The sequence below is a fragment of the Podarcis vaucheri genome (genome assembly GCF_965113315.1).
Source record: "Podarcis vaucheri genome assembly, chromosome: 13".
Lineage (NCBI taxonomy): Eukaryota > Metazoa > Chordata > Lepidosauria > Squamata > Lacertidae > Podarcis > Podarcis vaucheri.
In genome coordinates this window covers 5,192,298-5,215,450 of record NC_138751.1, presented here as the reverse complement: position 1 = coordinate 5,215,450, position 23,153 = coordinate 5,192,298, and the positions used below count along the sequence as shown (strand labels likewise).

The following is a 23,153-nucleotide window of genomic DNA, read 5'->3' as shown; positions in this document are numbered from 1 at the left end:
TGCTTTCGAATTGCTAGGTTGGCAGGAGCAGGGACTGAGCAACAGAGCTCACCCCGTTGTGGGGATTCGAACCGCCGACCTTCTGATCGGCAAGCACTGCATTTAAAAACAAAATCGCATTTGGATAAAAACTGGCGGCTAGTCCTAGTCTTTATAACCCTGTCCCTTCTTCCAGAAGGCAGAAGCTGAAAGAGATCATTTCCGGGGTGCGCACTATCCTGCGCTATCTCTGCAGCTTTCTTGTGACACCTGGAAGCATAGATTTGATCCAAGGTGGGAAGAGTGAGCCCAGTTATTCTCTCCGCAGTCTTTACAACCCTGGACAGCGTTATTTTTATCCTGGCCGTGCAGCTCCCAAACCACACACACAGACCATAAGTTAATACACTCTCCATAGTACAATGGTAGAATGCCTTGGGGTCGTGGGTTCGAGCCACTTGTTGGGTAAAATATTCCTGCACCGCAGGGGGTTGGACTAGATGACCCTTGGGGTCCCTTCCGACTCAATGATTCTTTGTGCATCCTTCCTTCTCCCAGGCCCAGAAGCCTCCACTTCCATCTCAGGCTCTCCTCCGCAGAGCCTCAGCCTCCAACCCAGCCGCTCTTTGGCCTCCAAACCCACAGAAGGCCACCGGCGGGATACTCACTGAGGCGGAGGGATCCAGCCAGGCCCCGGATGACGGTGATGGGGTTCTTGGGGTCAGTGCAGAACTGCAGGAGGACCGGAGAGAAAGCGTCCCGCTTGCTCTCCAACTGAAGAAGAAAGAGGAGAGGCGTTAGAGGCCAAGATGCCAGTTTGGGTCCCCACCCCCACCCCCAAAAGCAAAAGCCTAAGGCACCCCCAGAAACAGCGACAGCAGAACAACAACAACACAGCGTCTCCTAATTTGGACCAGAGGTCCACTCAGATAAACCCACTGCTAAGGATCAACAGAACCGCCTAGTCCAGGCCACTGGGCCTAAGTCTGCATAGTTCCCCACCCCCAGGTTAGACTAATGTTGCTCCGGCATCCCCCATCTTCAACCAGAAACTCCCCCCGCCCTTAGATCCAGTGGTGGGTGCTCATTCATTGGTCAACGGTGGTCTCCACCGAGCGCTTTTGGAGTCATTTGCAAGACGGGCTATTGCACAGCGGCTTGGCTCTGCCTCCACAGTTGGAAAGCAGTGATGGTTTTGGATAGCAGTTTCTGGAAACCACAGGAGGGGAGAGTTACTCTTGTGTCTGAGTTCTGCTTGCGGGTTTCCGACTGAGGCATCCGGTGGGCCACTGTGAGAACAGGATCCAGGACTATTGATGGGACACTGGACTGACCCATCAAGCTTTCCTTACGTCCTTAAGTTCTCCAGATCATTTAAGAATGAGCAGGAAGGACACAGGGGGCAGAAAGTTTGCGGAGTTCAGAGTCTCCTTTTAGATTTGATTTTTTCCCTTCCCCTCCACTGTGGGGTTCCCAGCAGACCAGAGAAGAATCCCCAGAGAACGGAGGAAGCCGTCTTATCTGTGCAGCTGCAGGAGGAATCCGGGATGATAAAAAGAGCTGGTTGCAGTTCCGTGTGGGAAACAAGTCGAGCAATAAAGCTGCAGGGTGCAGCCCATCACTCCAAAGCAGCCAGGGGGAAGACTTTTACTCTGCTTTCCATAAAATCAAGACAAGTAGCCAAACAGCGCCCCTTAGGATGAAGAAATGGGAGGCAGGGAAGTCTTGCTCCAAAGAATGTCAGGAGATGGTTCTGGGGCCATTTTGCAGTCTGGAGACAGTGTGGGGAGGGAGGAGGTGCTGGAGGTGGGGAAAACCTCGAGGAGAACAGCACCCCCCCCCAAATGTCTTCTTTGGAGGAGACACGTCCTGGGGCGGAAGGCGAGCACGGAGCTCCACCGGTCCAAGCTGGGCATCCATAGTGCCTTAGGTTTCCAGGCAGATTCCAGGTCCAGGGTTTCAAAAATCTCATCTTCTGGGATGCTGAGCTAAGCTAAGAGCAGTCAGAAGGCCGTTAAACTAATGGTGCAACTTGTTGAGGGAGGGGAGGGGGGAGGGAGGGAGGGACAGAGACTTTTGGGGAATGGCCCCCAATTCCCAAACACAACCAAAATGGAAGATCGAGGGAGGAATTAAAAAGACAGTGGAACCATGCGTTGGAGAAAGATCAAGGTGGAGGGAAAGAAAAGTCCTCTTTCAATGCCTCTTTCCACGCAGGAGGGCCTGAGTCACACAGGGGATGTGCAAGAGAATCTAACTGGTGAACGGGAACTGGATTAAACCCTGGCTAAGCAGAAACTGCAGCTCTTTGCAATGTTGCCTCACAGCACAGCAGAACGGGGTTGGGGACATCAGCAGAACTTTGTCCTAAGAGATGCTGCTCCACCAAGAAAGGACGAATGTGGACCGACTCTAAGCGGACTGACTCCCAGCCCAGAAGTCTCATTTTGGACCAAGAAATCTGGGTGCCAGGAAGTGTGGCATTGGAGAGGGGCGCATGTACCCCAAGTGGTGCTGAGGACATTCCCCGAGTAATGTGGGGGCAGCATGGACGATCTTCGCGACCTCGAGACGCAGGAACCAGCGGAAGGGCAGGCTGGCTCAGGCAATGGAAAACTTGACTCTGAACCACAGTACCCAAGAGAGAATTGGGCCAAGGTTTAGACTGCCTGATTCAGTTATCCCAGAACCCTGTAGCTTTGTGCTACAGAATAAATAAGGAGGAGTTGGGCATAAATTGAGAGGCACATTAAAAAGGGGGACGGGCGCTCCAAAAGGAACACACAGAAAATGAAGGGCGTTTTGCTCCGAAACAGCCAGGAGAGCCAAGGACGAAGTATCCAAAGGAAACAGCGGGGAAAGATAAGTAACAGTGTTTTGGTGTGGGAACGCAGATTTTCAAATAATAAAAATCCACGATCGTCATAATAGGTGTCTGGCTCGATTCTCTTGCATTCCAGAGGGCCAGAGGAACGAGATAAGGAAAGGCCGGCTGAAGGTTAAAAGGAGGTGAAAGGTACATTGCGCTGGGAGACAGAACCTGATTAACCCAAGGATGGAGCCCAAGAGATAAGGGGAGAGGCCTGGGAGGAAGAGCAGGCAGAGGGCCGCGAGATGGAGGAGGCCTCGCAAGACCACCTTACCTCCCCTCCTCGCTCGATCCAGGAAATCCAGCGCTGAGAGCAGCCTTCTGACTCGCCGGGTGCTGCTGAACTACATCTCCCACCATCGCTAGCCATCGGCCATGCCTGCTGGTGGAGGGAGGCTGATGGGAGTTGTAGTTCGGAATCAACCCAGAGGGCTGAAGCTTCCCAGCACAGGGCTTACAGCACCCTTGCAATGGGGGAGCTGTCTGGTCCCCCAAGTCAGGGGGAAGCCCACCCACTAGGGCTGGGCGATATCAGCTTTCCAACACCGCGGTCTATCGCCAGCCCAACATCGCGGTTTGGCGATATACCACGACGTTGAAAAAACGACACATCCGCCTCTGCCCGCCAGGCGCCGGGCAAAACTGCCCCGGCTCTCACCTCCAGAGCCGAGGCGGTTTCAACCCGCTCAGCCGGGTGGGAAGGAAGGTTGAGCTGTTTCACGGAGCCCCCACCCTGCAGCTGGCTTGTGGGAGCCAGCGCCGGGCTGGGGGCTCCTTTCACTGCTCAGCTGAGGCAAGGGCAGCTGCACACTCCTCCGTTGAGCAGTTTAAAGATGCAGAGGGAGGAACAAGCCGTTTCGGCGCCTTGCCAATGCAGTTTGTTTCTCCCTCTGTGTCGTATGAGGGCAGAGCAGAATGGTAGCTTCACTCAGTGGTCTATGGCTGGTGAAACCAGTGCCGCTACTGAGTCCCTCTCCTAGCAGTGCCCTTTTTGCGATACGATATGATAATCCTTATTGTCATTGTCCCATACAGAACAAGGAAATTGAAAAATCTACATAAGACATTCAAAAGCCAACAAGCCTGCTATCCCAGCTATCCCAACCTGGTAGGTAAAGGTAAAGGGACCCTTGACCATTAGGTCCAGTCATGGCCGACTCTGGGGTTGCGGCGCTCATCTCGCTTTATTGGCCGAGGGAGCCGGCGTACAGCTTCCGGGTCATGTGGCCAGCAGGACTAAGCTGCTTCTGGCGAACCAGAGCAGTGCATGGAAACGCCGTTTACCTTCCCGCCAGAGCGGTACCTATTGATCTACTTGCACTTTGACGTGCTTTTGAACTGCTAGGTTGGCAGGAGCAGGGACCAAGCAACGGGAGCTCACCCCATCGCGGGGATTTGAACCGCCGACCTTCTGATCAGCAAGTCCTAGGCTCTGTGGTTTAACTCACAGCGCCACCCGCCTCCCCTATCCCAACCTGGTTAGCCCCCTAAAAACTCTGATACCCCATTTTTAAATACAATATTTAAACATCCAGTGGATGTTGCTAGCAGAGGGACTCAGGAGTGGCAACAGTTTCACCAGCGATATACAGTGGACCCTCTGGATACGAACTTAATTCATCCCAGGGGTCCGTACTTACCCCTAATCCTATCGCGCCACTTCTGCACGTGGTGCAACAGAGTGCTTCTGCGCATGCGTGAAGAGCGCTTCTCCACATACGTGCACGGCAAAACCTGGAAGTATACACTTCCGGGTTTGTCGGGTTCGCAACCCGAAATTACATTACCCAAGGTACCACTGTACTGCTGAGTGAAGCCGACGTCGCAGTCTGCTCCTCATACACTCTAAGCAAGATCCCACCTGCACAAGGCAGGACCAGCTCAAGGCATTTTGCTGCCTGAGGCGGCTGCATCCCCCGGGAAAACAATAGGGCCGGGAAAGAGGACGGAAGGCACCGAGGTTTCAATTAGCCAACGGTGAGAGGAAAGGCATTGCAGTGGATGTGTGTGGCTGCTTCCAGCCAAGGGTCAAGGCCAGGCAAGGGAAAATAAGCCACGTGCCTTATCTCCCTCCCTATCCAGGGACAAGAAGGAACAAGAAGCCACTGAAGCAGGAGGTGGATCCCACTGGCAGAACGAGAGAGGGCAGAGGAAAAGGTTTCCCAAAGGGACTGCAACACCCCTTAGGCCTTAGGGGATTAAAGGGAGAGAAAGGGTGCAATATTTCCCATCTGGACACAGACTCTGGGATGCAGGCAACTTAATGGGCAGGCAGAACAACTGATTGATCTATCGATCGACAAATAGATAGGCAGGCACTAGGAAGGAGCTTGCAGAACGGCCTTAAAAGTTAAATTTAAAAGGCCAGTCCTCTTTGGGGTACGCACTGCTATGGTCAAAGGGCCACCCTAAAAGAGAAAGATCGGAGCTATTTAGAAAGAGGGGGAAATGGTGTTTTCTAAAGGTGGGTGCTGTCGTAGCAAGATTAAGAATATGGCTCACTTGTTTATTAAGTAAACAAATGCATTTATTTAATGGCCTAACAGAGAAGTTGGTGATGAGCTCACTATGTGGGGAAGGGCGATATCTATCTATTTCTAACGGCCAACAGCTGCCTTTGACGTGGAGAAAGTAACCTTGGAAGCATTGCAAAAAGGAGGAGAAAGAATAATCAAGAGTACAGAGGTACCTTGGTTCTCAAACGCCTTGGAACCCAAACAATTCAAACCTGGAAGTAAGTGTTCCAGTTTGTGAACTTTTTTCGAAGCCGAACGTGCTCCGTTTTGAGTGCCACAGTTCCGCTTTGAGTGTTACACTGTCTGTTTTTGTTATTTATTTTACACTTTTGTTTTTGCGGCTCTTTTTTGTGACTGTGTGGAACTCAGTTCAGTTACTGATTGATTGATTGATTGATTGATTGTGTGACTGCAGTACTGTTTATTGCTTTCATTTTATGGATCAACGGTCTCATTACAGAGTAAAATTCATGTTAACTTGCTGCTTTAGGGGTTGTTTTTAAAAGTGTGGAACGGATTGATCCGTTTTGCATTACTTTCTATGGGAAAGCGCGCCTTGGTTTTGGAACACGCTTTGGTTTTGGAACGGACTTCCGGAACGGATTAAGCTTGAGAAACAAGGTACCATTGCACAGTAATAATAATAAAAAACCAAGTCAAAAACAGGAGGTGGTTAAGGAGTGTGGGATGGGAGTAGAATGAGCACGTCTGTTTGGGGGGAAATTGGGGAGGGGGGGAACACAGATCAACAAGCATAGCCCCTCCTTCGCGGCCGACATCCCCAGTCCTCCCCAGACTCTATTCAGCCCCACTCCCTGTGCTGGGTGACCCAGCCACTCTGGAAGCACCCTTCAATCACCCCTAGGTCGGTGGGGGGTGTCAGTGGATGCAGGGGGCATCACCCCCATGCACTTCAGGGAATCGCACCACGGAGGGGCGGATTCTGCAGCTGGAATTGCAGCAAGTCGCTCCTTGCTGCTCCAGTGCAGCTTCTGCCAGCCGTAGGAAAGCCATGCCTCTGACCTCCTGGAATTTTACCAGGTTAACTCCCCTCTGAAGCCAAGAGGGCTAGAACCTTGTGATGTTGCTTGTACGTCGTCACGAATTTGAACCCAGTGCTGGTGCAGTACCATTTATCAACGCCCCCCTCCCCAGTCAATCCCTCTCAGAGAGGCCCAACACAATTCTCCCTTTGCCCTCTCCCCGTCACCCCGCAAAACTGGGACTCACGTATATGCTGGGGGTCGGGGGGTTGAGCTTTTCGCGAGGGAGCTTTTCGTCCACGTTGATCTGAGGTTTGACCGAGTGGCTGGGCAGCAAGTAAGACTCCTTGAACTTCCCTTTCACCTTGGCATGCCTGGAAGAAGGATGAGGGAAGCAGGAGAGTCAGCGGTGGATAATAATAATAATAATAATAATAATAATAATAATAATAATAATAATAATAATAGTTTATTATTTATACCCCACCCATCTGGGTGGCTCCCAACAGAATATTTTAAAAATGATAAAACATCAAACATTAAACACTTCCCTGAACAGGTCTACCTTCAGATGCCTTCTAAAAGTCAGATAGTTGTTTATTTCCTTGACATCTGCTGGGAGGGTGTTCTACAGGGCGGGCGCCACCACCGAGAAGGCCCTCTGCCTGGTTCCCTGTAACCTCACTTCTCACAGGGAGGGAACCGCCAGAAGGCCCTCGGAGCTGGACCTCAGCGTCCGGGAGGAATGATAGGGGTAGAGATGTTCCAGGTATCCTGGGTCTTTGAGGCTGTTTAGGGTTTTAAAGTCAGCACCAACACTTTGAATTGTGCTCGGAAACGTACTGGGAGCCAATGTAGGTCTTTCTGGACCGGTGTTATATGGTCTCGGCGGCTGCTCCTAGTCACCAGTCTAGCTGCCGCATTTTGGATTAACTGTAGTTTCCGGGTCACCTTCAAAGCTAGCCCCACGTAGAGCACATTGCAGTAGTCCAAGCGAGAGATAACCAGAGCATGCGCCACTCTGGCGAGACAGTCTGCGGGCAGGGAGGGTCTCATCCTGCGTATCAGATGGAGCTGGTAGACACCGAATTGACCTGCGCCTCCATGGACAGTGGTGAGTCCAAAATGACTCCCAGGCTGCGCATCTGGTCCTTCGGGGGCACAGTTGCCCCATTCAGGACCAGGGAGTCCCCCACACCCGCCCGCCCCCTGTCCCCCAAGAACAGTACTACTGTCTTGTCAGGATTCAACCTCAATCTGTTAGCCACCATCCATCCTCCAACCGCCTCCAGACACTCACACAGGACCTTCACTGCCTTCACTGGTTCCGATTTAAAAGAGAGGTAGAGCTGGGTATCATCTGCATAGTGATGTACACCCAGCTCAAAGCCCCAAACTGCCCAGAGAAAAGGGGCAGTGGAGAGTCTGTGGGCAGCCTCAAGGGGCAACAGCTCCTTCCGTCTGCCATTCAAATTCCAAAAATGAGGGGTGCAAAAAAGTTGCCATGTGACTTGGGAATTCAATAGATATATCGGTTAATATGATTTAGTTTTGCTTGGCCACTAAAACTGCAAAGAAATAATTAAAAATGATCGCCAAGTAGTTGCAGTTATATTCTATTCTATTCTTATTATTCTTATTATTAGGCATTTTCAGAAGGTAAAATGAAAATTCTTCCGTTTCCCGAAAGCACTTTACGTACTTCATCAAACGTAGACTTACCAAGCTAAATGTTGCCCAACCCCAGAAATAAAAGCAAGCTTAAAATCCTCCCGACTCCAAAAAGACCCCTCACTGAAGAAATTTCCAAAAAACTCCCCTCTAAAATGACACGCCTTACTGGTGGATCAGCCCTTTCCCAGTGAACCATCCCAGGAGGCCTCGTGAAGGCAAGCAGTTAGCAAGCCCATCACATTTATCTATTCTATTTTATAAAAAAGACTGATGCTAGCAGTATGATTGTAAATATACGTGCATGTACCAAAGCAGTTTGCAGCACTAGAAACATAAAACTCTGCCACAAAACCTGTTCCCTCCACTCCAGACCTACCTTCCTGCCCCCCAAAAAACTCTAGTGCCCCCCCCTCACTGGAGTGCATCCACCACTAGGTATGTGGCCCTCAGAAGGCCTCCCAGAATGAAATGTGGCCCCTGGACCTGGGAAAGGTTCCCCAGAAAAACCTGACACTCTGCCTTTAACAGCCTGGGGTGATTCTATTCCCGCTCAATGCTTCCCTGCAAACACCCCACAAATTAGTCAAGGCCAGTCGTGGCACCCCTAGACGAGAAGGGTGCCCTAGAGCACGTGCAAAGCGACTGCCTCAAACCAGAGACCCCCCCCACCGCAGCAACGGTGGGCTTAGAGGGCACAATATTGCGTTTACCTATCTGGCAAAGTTTCGCCTGCTGGAGGGAACGTGGGAAGGGGCAACCCGTGCCCACTGGGGCAGGGGAGGGATGGCTTTTGGCCCCCGTTCGGTGGGGCCCTGCGTCCCACTCAGAGTCTTCCCTTTCCTCCGTTTCAAACCCCAAGGCCTCCTTGCCTCCCTCCGGCTGCCAAGGCCCTTATCTGGGCTGACCCTTGCCCCCAAGCCTGCCCCGGGAGTTTGCAAAGAGGAGCGGACGGAGCTACTTTTCTGGAGAAAAAAAGAAGAAGACAGACCAAGCCCTCCGGGAACAGAACTTTTCGGGGAAGCCGTCCGGCACGCAACGCGCTCCGACACCCTCCATTCCGCACAGCTGCCTCCGTTATCAGGTCTGCCTTACTCCTCCTCCTCCTCCCTCCTCCTCCAGTCTCCCATAGGGCTCCCTCTGCCCCAGAGAGACAATATACCCCTCCCATTCGTGATGCAGATATCTGCAACCGGGATATCTGCAGCCACCTTCGCTCCAAACCAACCACGCTGCCAAGAGTTTTGAAAGAGTTTTGAAAGGGCTTCCGAGCTCTCGAGCCATGCTGCAAATTGGTCTGCTCATTCAGTCTGTACCTGGCCCTTTCTCCAAAGACCCCCACCACCCCCGGCAATTGAGCCCAGCGTGGGGGAAGCGGAGGGGTGCGGGAGACAGAGGGAGGAGGCAGGAGTGGGGACGCTGAGCGCTGCTCCCCTCTCGGCTGCACACCAGATGTGCTCTTAAAAACTGCCCGTGGCGTGCCCTGATTTGCAAGTGCTCTAGGGCTGGCCAGGTTTAAAGGAACAGGTCTTCCAGGTATCTTAGGGGCAGGGCTGCAGCCCAGTTGGCAGAGCGTCTGCCTCGCAGGCGGAAAATTCCAGGTGCAATCCCGGCCCGGCTGCCGATCAAGTTTCCGGGCCCAATTCAAAATGCTGGTGTCGTAAAGCCCGGCATGGGTCAGGACCGCAATACTGCAAGGACCCATACGGACCAACCCAGACCCTGAGATCATCATGCAAGCCCCTTCTTTGTGTGCCCCCTGCACGAGAGGTCCAGAGGGTGGCAACACGAGAACAGGGCCTTTTCTGCGGTGGCTCCTCGGCCCAGAAAGGCTCACCTGGCACAGGCATTACAGTCATATCTTGGGTTGCAAACGTGATCCGTGCGGGAGGCATGTTTGCAACCCGCAGCGTTCTCAGCCTGAAGCGCTGTGTCTGCGCATGCACGTGAGGTCATTTTGCGCTTCTGTGCATGCTCCGAAACCCAGAAGTAACACATTCCGGTACTTCTGGGTTCAGCGCGGTCCGCAACCCAAAAACGCGCGACTCACAGTGTTCGTAACTCGAGGTATGGCTGTACAGTGATTCCTCGGGTTACATACGCTTCAGGTTACAGACTCCGCTAACCCAGAAATAGTAAAGGTAAAGGTAAAGGGACCCCTGACCATTAGGTCCAGTCGTGGCTGACTCTGGGTTTGCAGCGCTCATCTCGCTTTATTGGCCGAGGGAGCAGGCGTCCTGCTTCCAGGTCATGTGGCCAGCAGGACTAAGCCGCTTCTGGCAAACCAGAGTAGCGCACAGAAACGCCGTTTACCTTCCCGCCGGAGCGGTACCTATTGATCTACTTGCACTTTGATGTGCTTTCGAACTGCTAGGTTGGCAGGAGCTGGGACCGAGCAACGGGAGCTCACCCCATCGCGGGGATTCGAACCGCTGACCTTCTGATCGGCAAGTCCTAGGCTCTGTGGTTTAACCCACAGCGCCACCCGCGTCCCTTAGCCAGAAACAGTACCTCAGGTTAAAAACTTTGCTTCAGGATGAGAACAGAAATCGTGCGGCGGCAGCAGGAGGCCCCATTAGCTAAAGTGGTGCTTCAGGTTAAGAACAGTTTCAGGTTAAGAACGGACCTCTGGAATGAATTAAGTACTTAACCCGAGGTACCACTGTACAGGGCTTTAGGCACCAGACGAAAACGTTCCCCTTTACCCAGGCCTTCAGCCATTAAATCTACAGCCTGCTCAATGTGGGAGGGGCACTGTTCCTGTGATTATTTTATTAACATGCTATGTGTTGTGTTTTTGTTATTACACTGCACGAATTACGTTCTTGCTGTTGCACGCTGCCCTGGGATCTTTGGATAAGGGGCGGTATATAAATGGAATGAATAATAAAAATTATCATCCTCAGCGGCATCTCTGGGGAGGGCTGGCAGAGATGCCCAGCCACTGGTGCCAGTCAGAGTAGGCCAATGGTCTGACACTTTAGCACAGGGGTCAGCAAACGTTTTCAGCAGGGGGCCAGTCCACTGTCCCTCAGACCTTGTGGGGGGCCGGACTACATTGGGGGGGGGAATGAACGAATTCCTGTGCCCCACAAATAACCCAGAGAGGCATTTTAAATAAAAGGACACATTCTACTCATATAAAAACACACAGATTCCTGGACCGTCCACGGGCCGGATTGAGAAGGCGATTGGGCCGGATCCGGCCCCCGGGGCCTTAGTTTGCCTACCCATGCTTTAGGACAGCCTTTCTCAACCTGTGGGTCCCCAGATGTTGTTGAACTACAACTCCCATCACCCCCAGCTAGCAAGGCCAGAGCTCAGGGATGATGGGAGTTGTAGTCCAACAACATCTGGGGACCACAGGTTGAGAACCGCTGCTTTAGGAGGACGCTTCCTGTGTGCCTCTATGCCATGCCTGGCTTGACCCACACCCACCCAAACCCATTCCTTGGCTGAATGCCCCCTGCCACTCAACCCTGCCACGCACCCCACCTCCCAAACCCCACTGGGCATCTTTTCCCCAGCCGCAGGGCCGCAGGGTCCTGGAGTTGGACACACAACCTTGGCAAGTTTGAGGATGAAACCGCAAGAGGCCATTCCCAAAAGGAAGGGGGCAGAACCCATCAGAGGAGGCCACCCCCCAAGAGTCAGGCCTTTTCCCAACGTCAAAATGCGACACGCTACCACGTTGCAGGAGAAACGGCAAGGGGGGAAAAAGAATCAGGCGCATCTTGCAACCACGGTGCTTCGCTTTTAAATAAGGGACAAGCTTCTAGCCCTCATTCGTGCTAAGCATGTGGGCCCTGCCTAAAATACAGTGGTGCCTCGCAAGATGAAAAGAATCCGTTCTGTGATTCTCTTCGTCTAGCGGTTTTTTCGTCTTGCAAAGCAAGCCCATGGACGGATTAGCGGATTAGCGCTATTAGCGGCTTATCTGCTGATCGGATCAGCTGATAAGCGGCTTAGCGGCTTAGAAAAAGGGGGGGGGGAGAGAAAAACCCAGCAGGAACTCGCAAGACATTATCGTCTTGCGGAGCAAGCCCATAGGAAATTCGTTTTGCGAAGCACCTCCAAAACGGAAAACTCTTTCGTCTAGCGAGTTTTCCGTCTTGCGAGGCATTCGTCTTGCGGGGCACCACTGTAATTTTGGAAGCTAGCAAGCGGCAGCTATGTAAGGTTCCAAACAATGGGGGTGGGGAATCAGTGCAGCTCAGCCAGAATTCTGCCCAAAAATTTATTTATTTTTTAAAAAAATGCAGGATAGAATAAGAGAGATTCCAGGCCACATGGGACTCAGGAAATCCAGCCCCTCCTGGTTGCCCAAGTAAAAAACAGTAAAGGTAAAGGACCCCTGGACCATTAAGTCCAGTCAAAGGCAACTATGGGGTTGTGGCGCTCATCTCGCTTTCAGGCCGAGGGAGCCGGCGTGTGTCCACAGACAGCTTTCCGGTTCATGTGGCCAGCATATCTAAACCGCTTCTGGCGCAACAGGACACCGTGATAGAAACCAGAGCGCACAGAAACGCCATTTACCTTCCCGCCGGAGTGGTACCTATTTATCTACTTGCACTGGCGTGGTTTTAAACTACTAGGTTGGCAGGAGCTGGGACGGAGCAACGGGAGCTCACCCCGTCACGGGGATTTGAAGCGCTGACCTTCTGATCGGCAAGCCCAAGAGGCTCAGTGGATTAGACCACAGTGTTGTCCAAGTGTGCTCATTCAAGCTGGGTGGCTAGGAACTTGCAGCCTTCCGGGTGACGCCAGACAACAGCTCCCATCATTCCCTACTGGCTGCTGGGAGTTGTAGTTCAAAACAATCTCTTTTTGTGCCAGATTCGGTTGGGTCATCTGGCAGGAAAAGAGCTTCCAAGCTCGCCGCCTCGGTTTGGAGGCAAGGCGTGATCAGCACACAGGAAGCCTAGGGAGCTCACGAGCGAGAGATTTCGGAAAAGCCTGCAAGACACACCCCAGAGCAGTGTGCTGATGCACTGTGCTTTGATACCAGGAGCAGAATGGAAAGAGGGAGCAGGGATTATTGGTTTGTTGTTCACAGTGATCCATGCGACGGTCACCTCCAGGCTTGACTACTGTAATTCGCTCTACGCGGGGCTGCCCTTGAAACTGTCCCAGAAACTCCAGTGGGTGCAGAATGCTGCAGCGAGGCTCCTCACGGGGTCCCTGCCATGGGAGCATGTTCACCCAGTGCTTTTCCAGCCACACTGGCTCCCAGTGGAGTACAGGGTCAGATTTAAGGTGCTGGTTTTGACCTTTAAAGTCCTTCACGGCCTAGGACTCTTGCACCTACGGATCACCTCTCCCGGTATGCCCCACAGAGAGCCTCAAGGTCCATAAATAGCAACACCCTAGAGGCCCCGGGCCCTAAGGGAGTTAGATTAGCTTCAACCAGAGCCAGGGCCTTTTCAACTCTGGCCCCGGCCTGGTGGAACGCTCTGCCTCATGAGACCAGGGCCCTGCAGGATCCGATTTCTTTCCGCAGGGCCTGTAAGACAGAGTTGTTCCGCCTGGCCTTTGGCTTGGAGCCAATTTGATTCCCTCCCCCTCTTTCTTTTTTCTTTTCTTTTCTCCTCCTGCGACGAAGCTACATTTTAATATTTTCATGTTTCGATATTTTAATGTTGTATTTTAATTTTGTTTTTAAGTTGTATTCATTCAACTTGTTCTTATTATTGCTTGTTAGCCACCCTGAGCCTGGCCTTGGCTGGGGAGGTCGGTGTATAAATAAAAATTGTTATTATTATCTTTCTGCTATACATTTTGTGGTTTTCACATTGCGATTTTACGTTGTGAACTGCCCCGAGATCTACGGGTGGAGAGCGGCATGCAGATTTAATAAATAAAGTTAAAAAACAAGGCAGCCACTCACTTGCTGGCCCGCACCACTTCGGCCGCCGAATGGTTGATGGTGAGCTCGCCCAGAGGGATCCTGCGTTCCTCCACCTCAGAGGCGATGAACGTCTCCTTGTCTCCGCTCTCCACCTTGATCAGCCGGATCTTCAGCTCCTTGGGCGGCCCTTCCGTGAACGAGCGCAACTTCAGCAGGTCGGCCGAGCACACCACCGTGGAGCCCGTGCCGACGGCCCCTTCCTCCTTCTTGCCGGGGGGCGGCCGGCGCTCGGGCTGTGGGGCGGCCGGGGGAGGCGGGGGCGGCTTGGCGCCGTTCTCCCGCGCCTGGCTCTCCGAGCTCTGCACGTCGAGGCTGCCCAGGATCTGGCGGTTCTTCTCTTTGTGGGCCTTGCCTTCCCGGTGCCGCCGCGAGCCGTCCTTGCTGGAACGGCGGTGCCTCCGGTGCTCACGGTCCCGCTTCCGGGACTCGTCCTTGGGGCGCTGGGCGGGAGCCGGAGGAGGGGGCGGCGGAGGCGGCAGCGTCGCGGGAGAGGAAAGGGGAGCGGGAGGGGGCGGGAGGGGGGGCGGCGTGGCCGGAGAAGCAGGGCTCTTTTCCCTCTCCGCTCGCTCCACCAAGGTCTCGCAGGCCCGGCTGATTTCCTCCAGCACCTCTGACTCCGTCTTGATGGGCCGGGGGGCGGGCGGTGGGGGCGGAGAGCTGGCCGCCTGCTCCCCCATCGCTCCTGCGGCCCAGCCTTGGCTTGAGGTAGAGAAGTGGGGCGCGGCCCCCGGGCTGGCACCGGCCGGAGAAGCGATCTTAGCACCTGGGGGTGTCAGCGGCTTGGGTCGGTAGGAGTGCTTCTGCCCTTCCAGCATGTTGGCCAACGACTTCAGCAGGGAGGCCGTGCTGTGGTGGGGGAACTTTCCCGCCCCGCCGGCGGTGGCGGCAGCTGCCTGGGGCCGCTCTTCCGGGTCCCGCTTGCCGTAGCGGTACAGGCAGGGTGGCTCCGGCGGGTCCTGCCCCGGTGGCTTGGGGTAGTCGAAGGAAGCGTTGGATGGGGCGGGGGGCTTTGGTCTGGCCAAAGGCGGGGGGCTGGGGAGCAGCGGGGCAGGCGGCGGGGGCGGCGGAAAGCTCTCCTCGCGCTCCTCCTCCCCGCGCAGGATCGACTCGTCCAACATCTTCATGATATTCGCCAGGCCATCTGGGAGGATCTTGGAGAACTCGGGGGGCTCCTCGAACTGGTCCTCCAGCTGGGGGCTGGCAAAGCCAAAGAGCCTTTCATGTGCGGGCTCCGCCGCGGGGGGCGCTGCCGAGGGCTCCGGCGTCTTTGGATAGGAGGCCCGGGGCAGTGGCGGGGGCGGCGGGGGCAGCGTTGGCGGCTGAGGGGGGCTCTCCGGGGACCCGAAGGTTCCTGAGGTAATCGTGGGGCTCTCCGGGGCCGAGGCCCTGGCGCCGCCGGAGCCCTTCTCCTCCTGGGTGCTCTCTGGCATCCAGTAGTCAGCGGCTGCCGGGGTGGGTTCGGGGCTGGCTGATCTTTGGGGGCTGGCCTTCTCCTCAGCCCCTTCTCCAGGGAGTGAGAAGGGCCCATTCTGGCTGCTGGCGTTGGAATCCTGGAAGCTGCGCCCCGAGTCGCAGCCCCCGAGAGGGGAAGCGTCCCCCCGCGGCGGCAGCTCCCCGCACCCAAACAGAATATCCCCCAGGGGGTCGCTGCTGGCTTTTGCTTCCCCTCCTTTGCTGCCGAACGCCGGGCCCTTCAGCCAGGGCAAGGGGGGTGCTGGCGGAGGAGGCGGGGGCAGAGGGGGCGGGGGTGGTGGGCACTGCGGAGCTGTGGGTGCCCGTGCAACTGCTGGTGGAGGCCCCCTGGCGATGGGCGGAGGAGGAGGCATGCGAGAGCAGGGCAGGTTGCGAGGGGCAAGGCAAGGAGCTGGCCGGGGCGGCGGCGGCGGCTGCTGCTGCGACTGCTGCAAGGGGGCTTTGCGGCCCCCGTTCTCCTGGGTGGGACTGGATGGCTCCAATGCCGGCGTTTGGTAATGGTCGGAACCCTGCGGGATGGACAGAAAGAAGAGCCAATCAGAAGGGATCGTCCTCCCCACTTCCCAGGCCTACGGCTCCCTCCTTCACCCCACGAGAGAGCAGGCTTGTTCACACACTGTCCGCCCGTCAACGGACTCAGGGTCCTGCCGTTCTGCTCAGGTAGGCTTCGTGCCCTAGACTCATCCTCAGCAACCCCTACCCTATAGAAAGCATTATTCAGAACAGCTGTTGGCACAACTCACTCGGATAATAGCGCAATAAAATGGTACAGCCCCCTCTCTGTGGGGCTGCCCTTGATCAGCAAGCTGCAGCACAACTGCTGACAGGAGGGAGGCTTCGTCAGCATATGTCACCCGTGATCAGGGATCTGCGCCCGTTGCCAATTTGCTGCCGGGCAAAGTTCAAGGTGTTACTATCAGTATATACACCCCTGAACAACCGGCAACCAGTTTTCCTATGAACCTGCCTTTCCCCACTTTGCCGCTTCGATCGGCAGAACTGTTGCCACGTAATCCCCGTTCCACGTTTATAAGAACCTGGTTGTTTAGTGCAGCAGCACGTATGAAACTCTGGAACTCCTTGCCAATTGATAGCAAGCAGGCACCTTGTCCCTGCTTAGACAAGCCTACCTGGGAGCTTAGAAAGCTGAGGCGATTTTAATCTGTTCTAGCATTTTAACTTTTGTATGTCTCAGAATCACAGAACTGTAGCGTCGGAAGGAACCATGAAGGTCGTCTGGCCCAAATCCCTGCAATGCAGAAATCATTCGCCCAACGTGGGATTCGAATGGATGACCCAAATAGCCTCATGCTCTGCCAACTGAGTTATTACTAGTGTCATGATTTTCCCTCGCTCACTTTATATTTTTTGTAAAGCACCTTGAGAGATTTCTTTCCTTACGACAGGTAAAGGTAAAGGTAAAGGAACCCCTGATCATTAGGTCCAGTCGTGGCCGACTCTGGGGTTGCGGCACTCATCTCGCTTTACTGGCCGAGGGAGCCGGAGTACAGCTTCCGGGTCATGTGGCCAGCAGGACTAAGCCACTTCTGGCGAACCAGAGCAGCGCACGGAAACGCCGTTTACCTTCCCGCCGAAGCGGTACCTATTTATCTACTTGCACTTTGATGTGTTTTCGAACTGCTAGGTGGGCAGGAGCTGGGACCGAGCAACGGGAGCTCACACTGTCGTGGGGATTCGAACCGCCGACCTTCTGATCGGCAAGTCCTAGGCTCTGTGGTTTAACCCACAGCACCACCCACGTCCCTTTTCCTTACGACTTTTCCCTGTCCTTACGACAGAGCGCTGCCTAAATTTCATGAAACAAATGGATAATGAAATCCAAAACGGCAACAACCAATTGCACGTTTATTCAAAATGCAATTGGGGCTGTTTTAATTGATTTGACAAAAGTGGGCGAAAATGATCTAGCGATGCCAGTTCCGGGAGCCGGCGCCCGAGGCCTTCTGACGCTTGCTCCGATTCCCAGACCCCCGCGAGAGCCCCCCTCGCCCCCACTCACAAGGCAGTCAGGGTTCGGTGGCCCCCGCGAGGTGGTCTTGCTGGTAGCGGTGGTTCCTCCTCCGGGGTTTGGGCGCGGGACGTAAGGCACGCAGGCGGCGGTTGCTGCTGGTGTGGCAGTGGAGTCTGACCGCACCCGGGGGGCTCTGCCGTCTCTAAGGTCACTTCCGTTGGGCCGGGCCAGGCAGCCATGGCTGTCGAGAGGGGGCCGGTGTGCTGGAGGGGTGCGGGGGCTGGGGGCCATGGCCGGCAGGCGGTGAGGGGGCGGGTGGGAGCCGTAGGCGGGGCAGGGGTAGGGGAAGGGGTGGGCCACCGAGTTCCTCTGCTCCTAAAGAGAACAGGGGGAAGACAAGGAAAGTCAGGAGAGGGGCCCCAAAACCGGAAAAAAACACCCAACTCTGTGAAACGCACGTGTTCTTCACATAATGCATAAATCAGCCTTTCCCAACATGGTGCCCTTTAGATTGAGCCCCAGCCAGTAACCCCCTGGGGCTGATGGGAGTTGGAGTCTAAAATGGCCATACTGGCTGAGGACTGGTGGAACTGTAGTCCAAAAGGCCATACTGGCTGAGGACTGATGGGAATTGTAGTCCAAAACAGCCATATTGGCTGAGGACTGATGGGAATTGTAGTCTAAAATGGCCATTCTGGCTGAGGACTGATGGGAATTATAGTCCAAAAGGCCATACTGGCTGAGGACTGCTGGGAATTGTAGTCCAAAAGGCCATACTGGCTGAGGACTGATAGGAATTGTAATCCAAAAGGCTATGCTGCTGAGGACTGATGGGAATTGTAGTCCAAATGGTCATACTGGCTGAGGACCAATAGGAATTGTAGTCCAAATGGCCATACTGGATGAGGGCTGAAGGGAATTGTAGTCCAAAACAACCATACTGGCTGAGGACTGATGGGAATTGTAGTCCAAATGGTCATACTGGCTGAGGACTGATGGGAATTGTAGTCCAAATGGTCATACTGGCTGAGGACTGATGGGAATTGTAGTCCAAATGGTCAAACTGTCTGAGGACCAATAGGAATTGTAGTCCAAATGGCTGTACTGGCTGAGAGCTGATGGGAATTATAGTTCAAAACAGCCACACTGGCTAGGGACTGATAGGTGGCACCAGTTTGGGAACGGCCAATTTTTCCTTCCGATACGTAACCATTCGGACTCTTGCGTTTCTGCATGAACTGGAGGCAGAGTTGAGGGCAGATCTCTGAGGTGGGTGGGAACAGTTTAAGATGATACCCCACCCCACCCGCTTCCCAGGGCCCCCCACCCCCATGCAACCCAAACCCAGACAGATCTGAATTCGAGAGCGCTACGAGGGGGAATGGAGCAGGCACGGCAAAGTGTTGAAGCCCCCCTCAAGCAAGCAAGCCAGCCAGCCTACCCTCCCTTCCCTCTGCAAGGGAAAATCACGAGAGCTAGAAACTTGTGGGGGTTTTTTAATTTAAAGGCAGCCGATTCTAGGATATGGAAATGCCCAAAATATTGACAGTGCCCATGAATACAAAAGCAAGGATGGCAAAAGAGAGGCGGGGAGGGGAAGGGTCAATTGCCCCTCTAACGGACGCCACCAGTTATCTGATAAGAACTAAATGACATTAATTATTGCAAATGTACGAGGGTAGCCAGATTTTTGGCCCGATGGTGAAAGAGGCCAGACCGATGTCCATGGGCAGGGGGTGGATGCAGGGATGGGGGGGGCAGCCTTACTTGTCTCTCTGGGGCAGCGACGTTCTTGCGCTCCTGCCCCCATGAGTCTCCGTGGAGGGGGTTCCATAATCCCGGCTTGGGCAGCTGGTAGTGGGGGTTGCCAGGGACACCTGGCGGGTGCTGGCACACCCCGTTACCATTCTGCGTGCGCCAGGAGTGGAGATTTGCAGGTGGGGGGGAGAGGAAGGGGGGAGACAGCGAGACAGAAAAAGCAGAGGGGGGAGGAGAGAGAAATGGAGGGAGATGGTCACAGCGCCCAACAGCAAGAGGCAAACCCCTTCCCCAAATCCCACCTTCGTAGGGCGAAATAAACCAGAGCAGCCAACCAAAATGGGTCAGGGAAGTGTCCCCCCACCACCCTAGGAAACTTCAAACAGCACCCCCACCCCGCAACGGCTCATGCAAGAAAATGGCAGCCCCCCCCCCAGAGCAAAGCGTTGAGCAGCGAGCCCTGCGAGTGGTGCCGGGGCCTTTCGCAAGAGCTGGGGCAGCGAAGCGAAGGCAGCCGGGCAAGTGCCAAGCGAGAGAGCGTGCGTGGGGCAGGATCAGGGCTGGCCCCGCGGCGCAAGCAAGCAGAGCGACGGGAGCGTGGCAGTGGGTCTGGTTTGCGGCGGTCCCTTTTGCACCCAGGGTTCCCACCCCCACCCGCTGTACCTGGTCAGGACTGGTGCTCCTTCGCCTCTTCATAGGGGCTGGCATGTCCTCCCCGTGCCCCGGGTGTGGCGGGTGCTGGACCGGGGCAATTGGCTGGACCACAGGGGGCTCCATGGGGGGCCCAGGCCTCTTCAGCTGGGGGTTGCGCTTGGCAGAGAAGTTCCTCTTCTGGGAATTTGGGGAGAATCGGGGAGGAAAGAGGGATTTGCAACGGGTTATTTTCGTTAAACGCGAAGGTGGCCGCAGGGGCAGCTCAGCCGGTAAAGCATGAGAGCCTTAAATCTCTGGGCTGTGGGTTCGAGCCCCACGTTGGGCAAAAGATTCCCGTAGTGGAGCGGGTTGGACTAGATGTCCCTCGGGGTCCCTTCTAACTCGACAGTCTCGTGATTCTATTTTTTATATATATAAAATATTTACTGAAATTATGCAAAAAATTACACATAAAGAGAACAAAAACTAACAAACACAAGCTAGCGAAAAAGTTAACAAAAAAGCAACCTAGAAAGAAGGCGGGGGAAAAAAGAAGATGATACAAAATACAAAAACCAGATAACTAACAAATAGAAAAAAGAAGAGGGGAAAAACGTTTTTAAAAAAGAATAAATCCATTTTTCAGTATCTTTAAGCTCATTTGCTTATTTCCTTGACCTCCTCACACCTCCCCTTTTGTATTCCCGTTTTCAAAGTCTTTTCAGCAAATCCTTACCCTCTTTCATTCATCTTTACTCTGTGTCTTAATCCATTATAACTATATATTTTCATCCGTATAACTATCTATATTTACCTATTCTTATTAACCTTATTACCAAAACCACTTCTTTTCAGTCCAACATCATTTTAACATTCATTAATTTTACAGTATTTCTGCAAATAGTCTTTAAATTTCTTCCAATCTTCCTCCACCATTTCTTCTCCCTGGTCTCGGATTTTGCCAGTCATTTCTGCCAATTCCATATAGTCCATCACCTTCATCTCGTGATTCTATTTGAAAGAGGCAGGAGGTGATCCACAGCCACTGAAGGGTTGGCAGTGGCTTCACCATAACTCCCCACCAGCTCCCCCTTGCTCTGGCGAATACAGGAAGTGATAACGAGGCTTCCAAGTTGTTCCCCAAAAATTAGCTCAACGATGGTGAAATGGGGAACGAGAGAACGGTGGAGCTGTTGATTTGTTCTTAGCTTATTGCTTATTTCATCATCTGAAGTTTTCAAATAGTTGACTTTTTTCTATTTTTACTGAAAATTTTATTTTTTTTATTTCCTTGTTAAACCGCCTTGAAGTTTTTCTTTTTTTCTACAATTAAGTGGTATATAACTCTTATGCTATAAAAATAAGCAGGTTCCAAGTTGTTTGTGACAGATCACCTCATATTATTCCAAAGATGTGACAAGAGGGGAAAGTGAACCAATCCACGCTCTGTTATCTTATCTATGCTAATGAATTAAGATAGCTTCCCTATCAGCCTGAATCCACATCTCCCAACATTTTGAGGTTTTTACAGAAAGCAAACAACATAAGTGACGCTTCGTGTATTTCACCTTACATAAATATGGTTGTTGTTTTTTTAATATGTGGAGGGGGCGGGGAATATCATAATCTGTAAAACCCGAAAAGGAGAAAGAAATCTTGAACAGTGCAGAATGAATCACACAACTTTAGTTGCCCGGTGAAAACGTTCCTATTCAATCAGGCCTTTTGGGCTGATTTAACATTTGATAACCTTTAAAATGTGTTGTGGGAGATGGGGTTATCCGTTTGTTCCTGTTCTTGTTTTTATCATGCATTTCGTGCTTTTTACCTTATATTTTTATACTGTGCACAGCCCTGACTTCTACGAATGAAGCCACTTTTGATTGATGGGGTCTGTGTGGAGAGGGTAACAACGTTCAGATTTTTGGGCATTGAATTACAAGAGGATCTGTCCTGGAGTGTCAACACAAGGGGGCTTGTGAAGAAGGCCCAGCAGAGACTGTACCTTTTGAGAATACTAAGGAAAAACCATCTTCCGCAGAAACTGCTGCTTGCCTTCTATCACTGTGCCATTGAGAGCGTGCTCACTTATGGCTTATGTGTGTGGTACGGACGCTGTACTACCCGGGACAGGATGGGGTTGTGCAGGGTTGTTAAGGCAGCAGAGAGCATTGTTGGCTGCCCACTCTCCACCTTAGAGCAGATTTATGCCACAAGGTGCCATAGGAAGGCACTGGACATAGTAAAAGATCCATCGCATCCTGGTCACTGTCTCTTCGAGCTCTTGCCGTCGGGACGGAGATACAGGACGATGAAGACAAGAACGAGCCGTCTTAAGAACAGCTTCTTCCCCAGAGCGATCTCGGCCCTGAATGGGAAGCCCGGACTTTGAAAGTCATCTAATCTCCCTTGCTGTATTATATTGTATTGTTTAATTAGTGTTTTTATGGAGCAGTCAAGTAATTTCGTTGTCCCCGAAGGGGGCAATGACAATAAAGATATTATTATTATTATTATTATTATTATTATTATTACCACGTCAACCAGGCTGACGTATGTGGGTGAATAACCAGAACCTCTGAGGCGGATCTCAATGCCAGGGGCAGGTTTGCAAGGGGGCAAGACAGCCCCTTCATGTAACTTGGGCCCAGCCCATTTTAAGGCTTTAGAAGTTATTATAATAATACCATATTTTTCGCTCTATAAGATGCACCAGACCACAAGACACACCTAGTTTTTGGAGGAGGAAAACAAACAAACAAATATATTCTGAATCTCAGGAACCAGAACAGCAAGAGGGATCATGGTGCGTAGTGAAAGCAGCGATCCCTCTTGCTGTTCTGGCTTCTGGGATAGCTGCGCAGCCTGCATTCGCTCCATAAGACACACACACGTTCCCCCTTACTTTTTAGGAGGGGGAAAGTGAGTCTTATAGAGCAAAAAATACGGTAATAATAATAATAAATTTTATTGATACCCCGCCCTCCCCAGCTGAGGCCGGGCTCAGGGCGGCTAACAACCAATAATAAAAACAAGTTGATTGAAATACAACTTAAAAAACAAGGTTAAATACAATAGTAAAACATTAAAATGCAGCATGAAGTTATTACTCTTGCTGCAACAGAAGAGACACACACTGTTAAATTCAGAACGTCGAACGGTGCAACTGACAGGAGCTGCCGTCCACCGACATCCCTGAGTTCTACGGATGAAGGGCAGTATAATAATAATAATAATAATAATAATAATAATAATAACCACGTCAACCAGGCTGACGTATCACAGGTTTTCCCTCGAGAATGAGGGGCAAAGCAGCCGAGGAGATGCTGAGGAGAGGCAGGGAGGGGAATTTTTTTTTGGGGGGGGAAGGTGAGAGTCCCTCATTGGCCAC

At 52.8% G+C, this 23,153-nt stretch overlaps 1 protein-coding gene across 7 annotated transcripts in view; it reads right to left on the bottom strand.

The window, feature by feature from the left end:
* Positions 1-23,153, bottom strand: part of KDM6B (lysine demethylase 6B) — a 97,905-nt gene that overhangs the window by 16,532 nt on the left and 58,220 nt on the right. For 6 of the 7 annotated variants that reach the window (XM_082197474.1, XM_082197473.1, XM_082197475.1 and 3 more), the window contains 6 exons: positions 19,793-19,960; positions 19,139-19,279; positions 17,420-17,746; positions 13,906-15,908; positions 6,595-6,721; positions 648-753 (listed from right to left, as the gene is read on the bottom strand). In XM_082197474.1, the coding sequence (XP_082053600.1) occupies positions 648-753; positions 6,595-6,721; positions 13,906-15,908; positions 17,420-17,746; positions 19,139-19,279; positions 19,793-19,960 (2,872 nt within the window). The remainder of the gene's footprint in view (positions 1-647; positions 754-6,594; positions 6,722-13,905; positions 15,909-17,419; positions 17,747-19,138; positions 19,280-19,792; positions 19,961-23,153) is intronic. The other variant, XM_082197479.1, reaches the window with a different exon arrangement.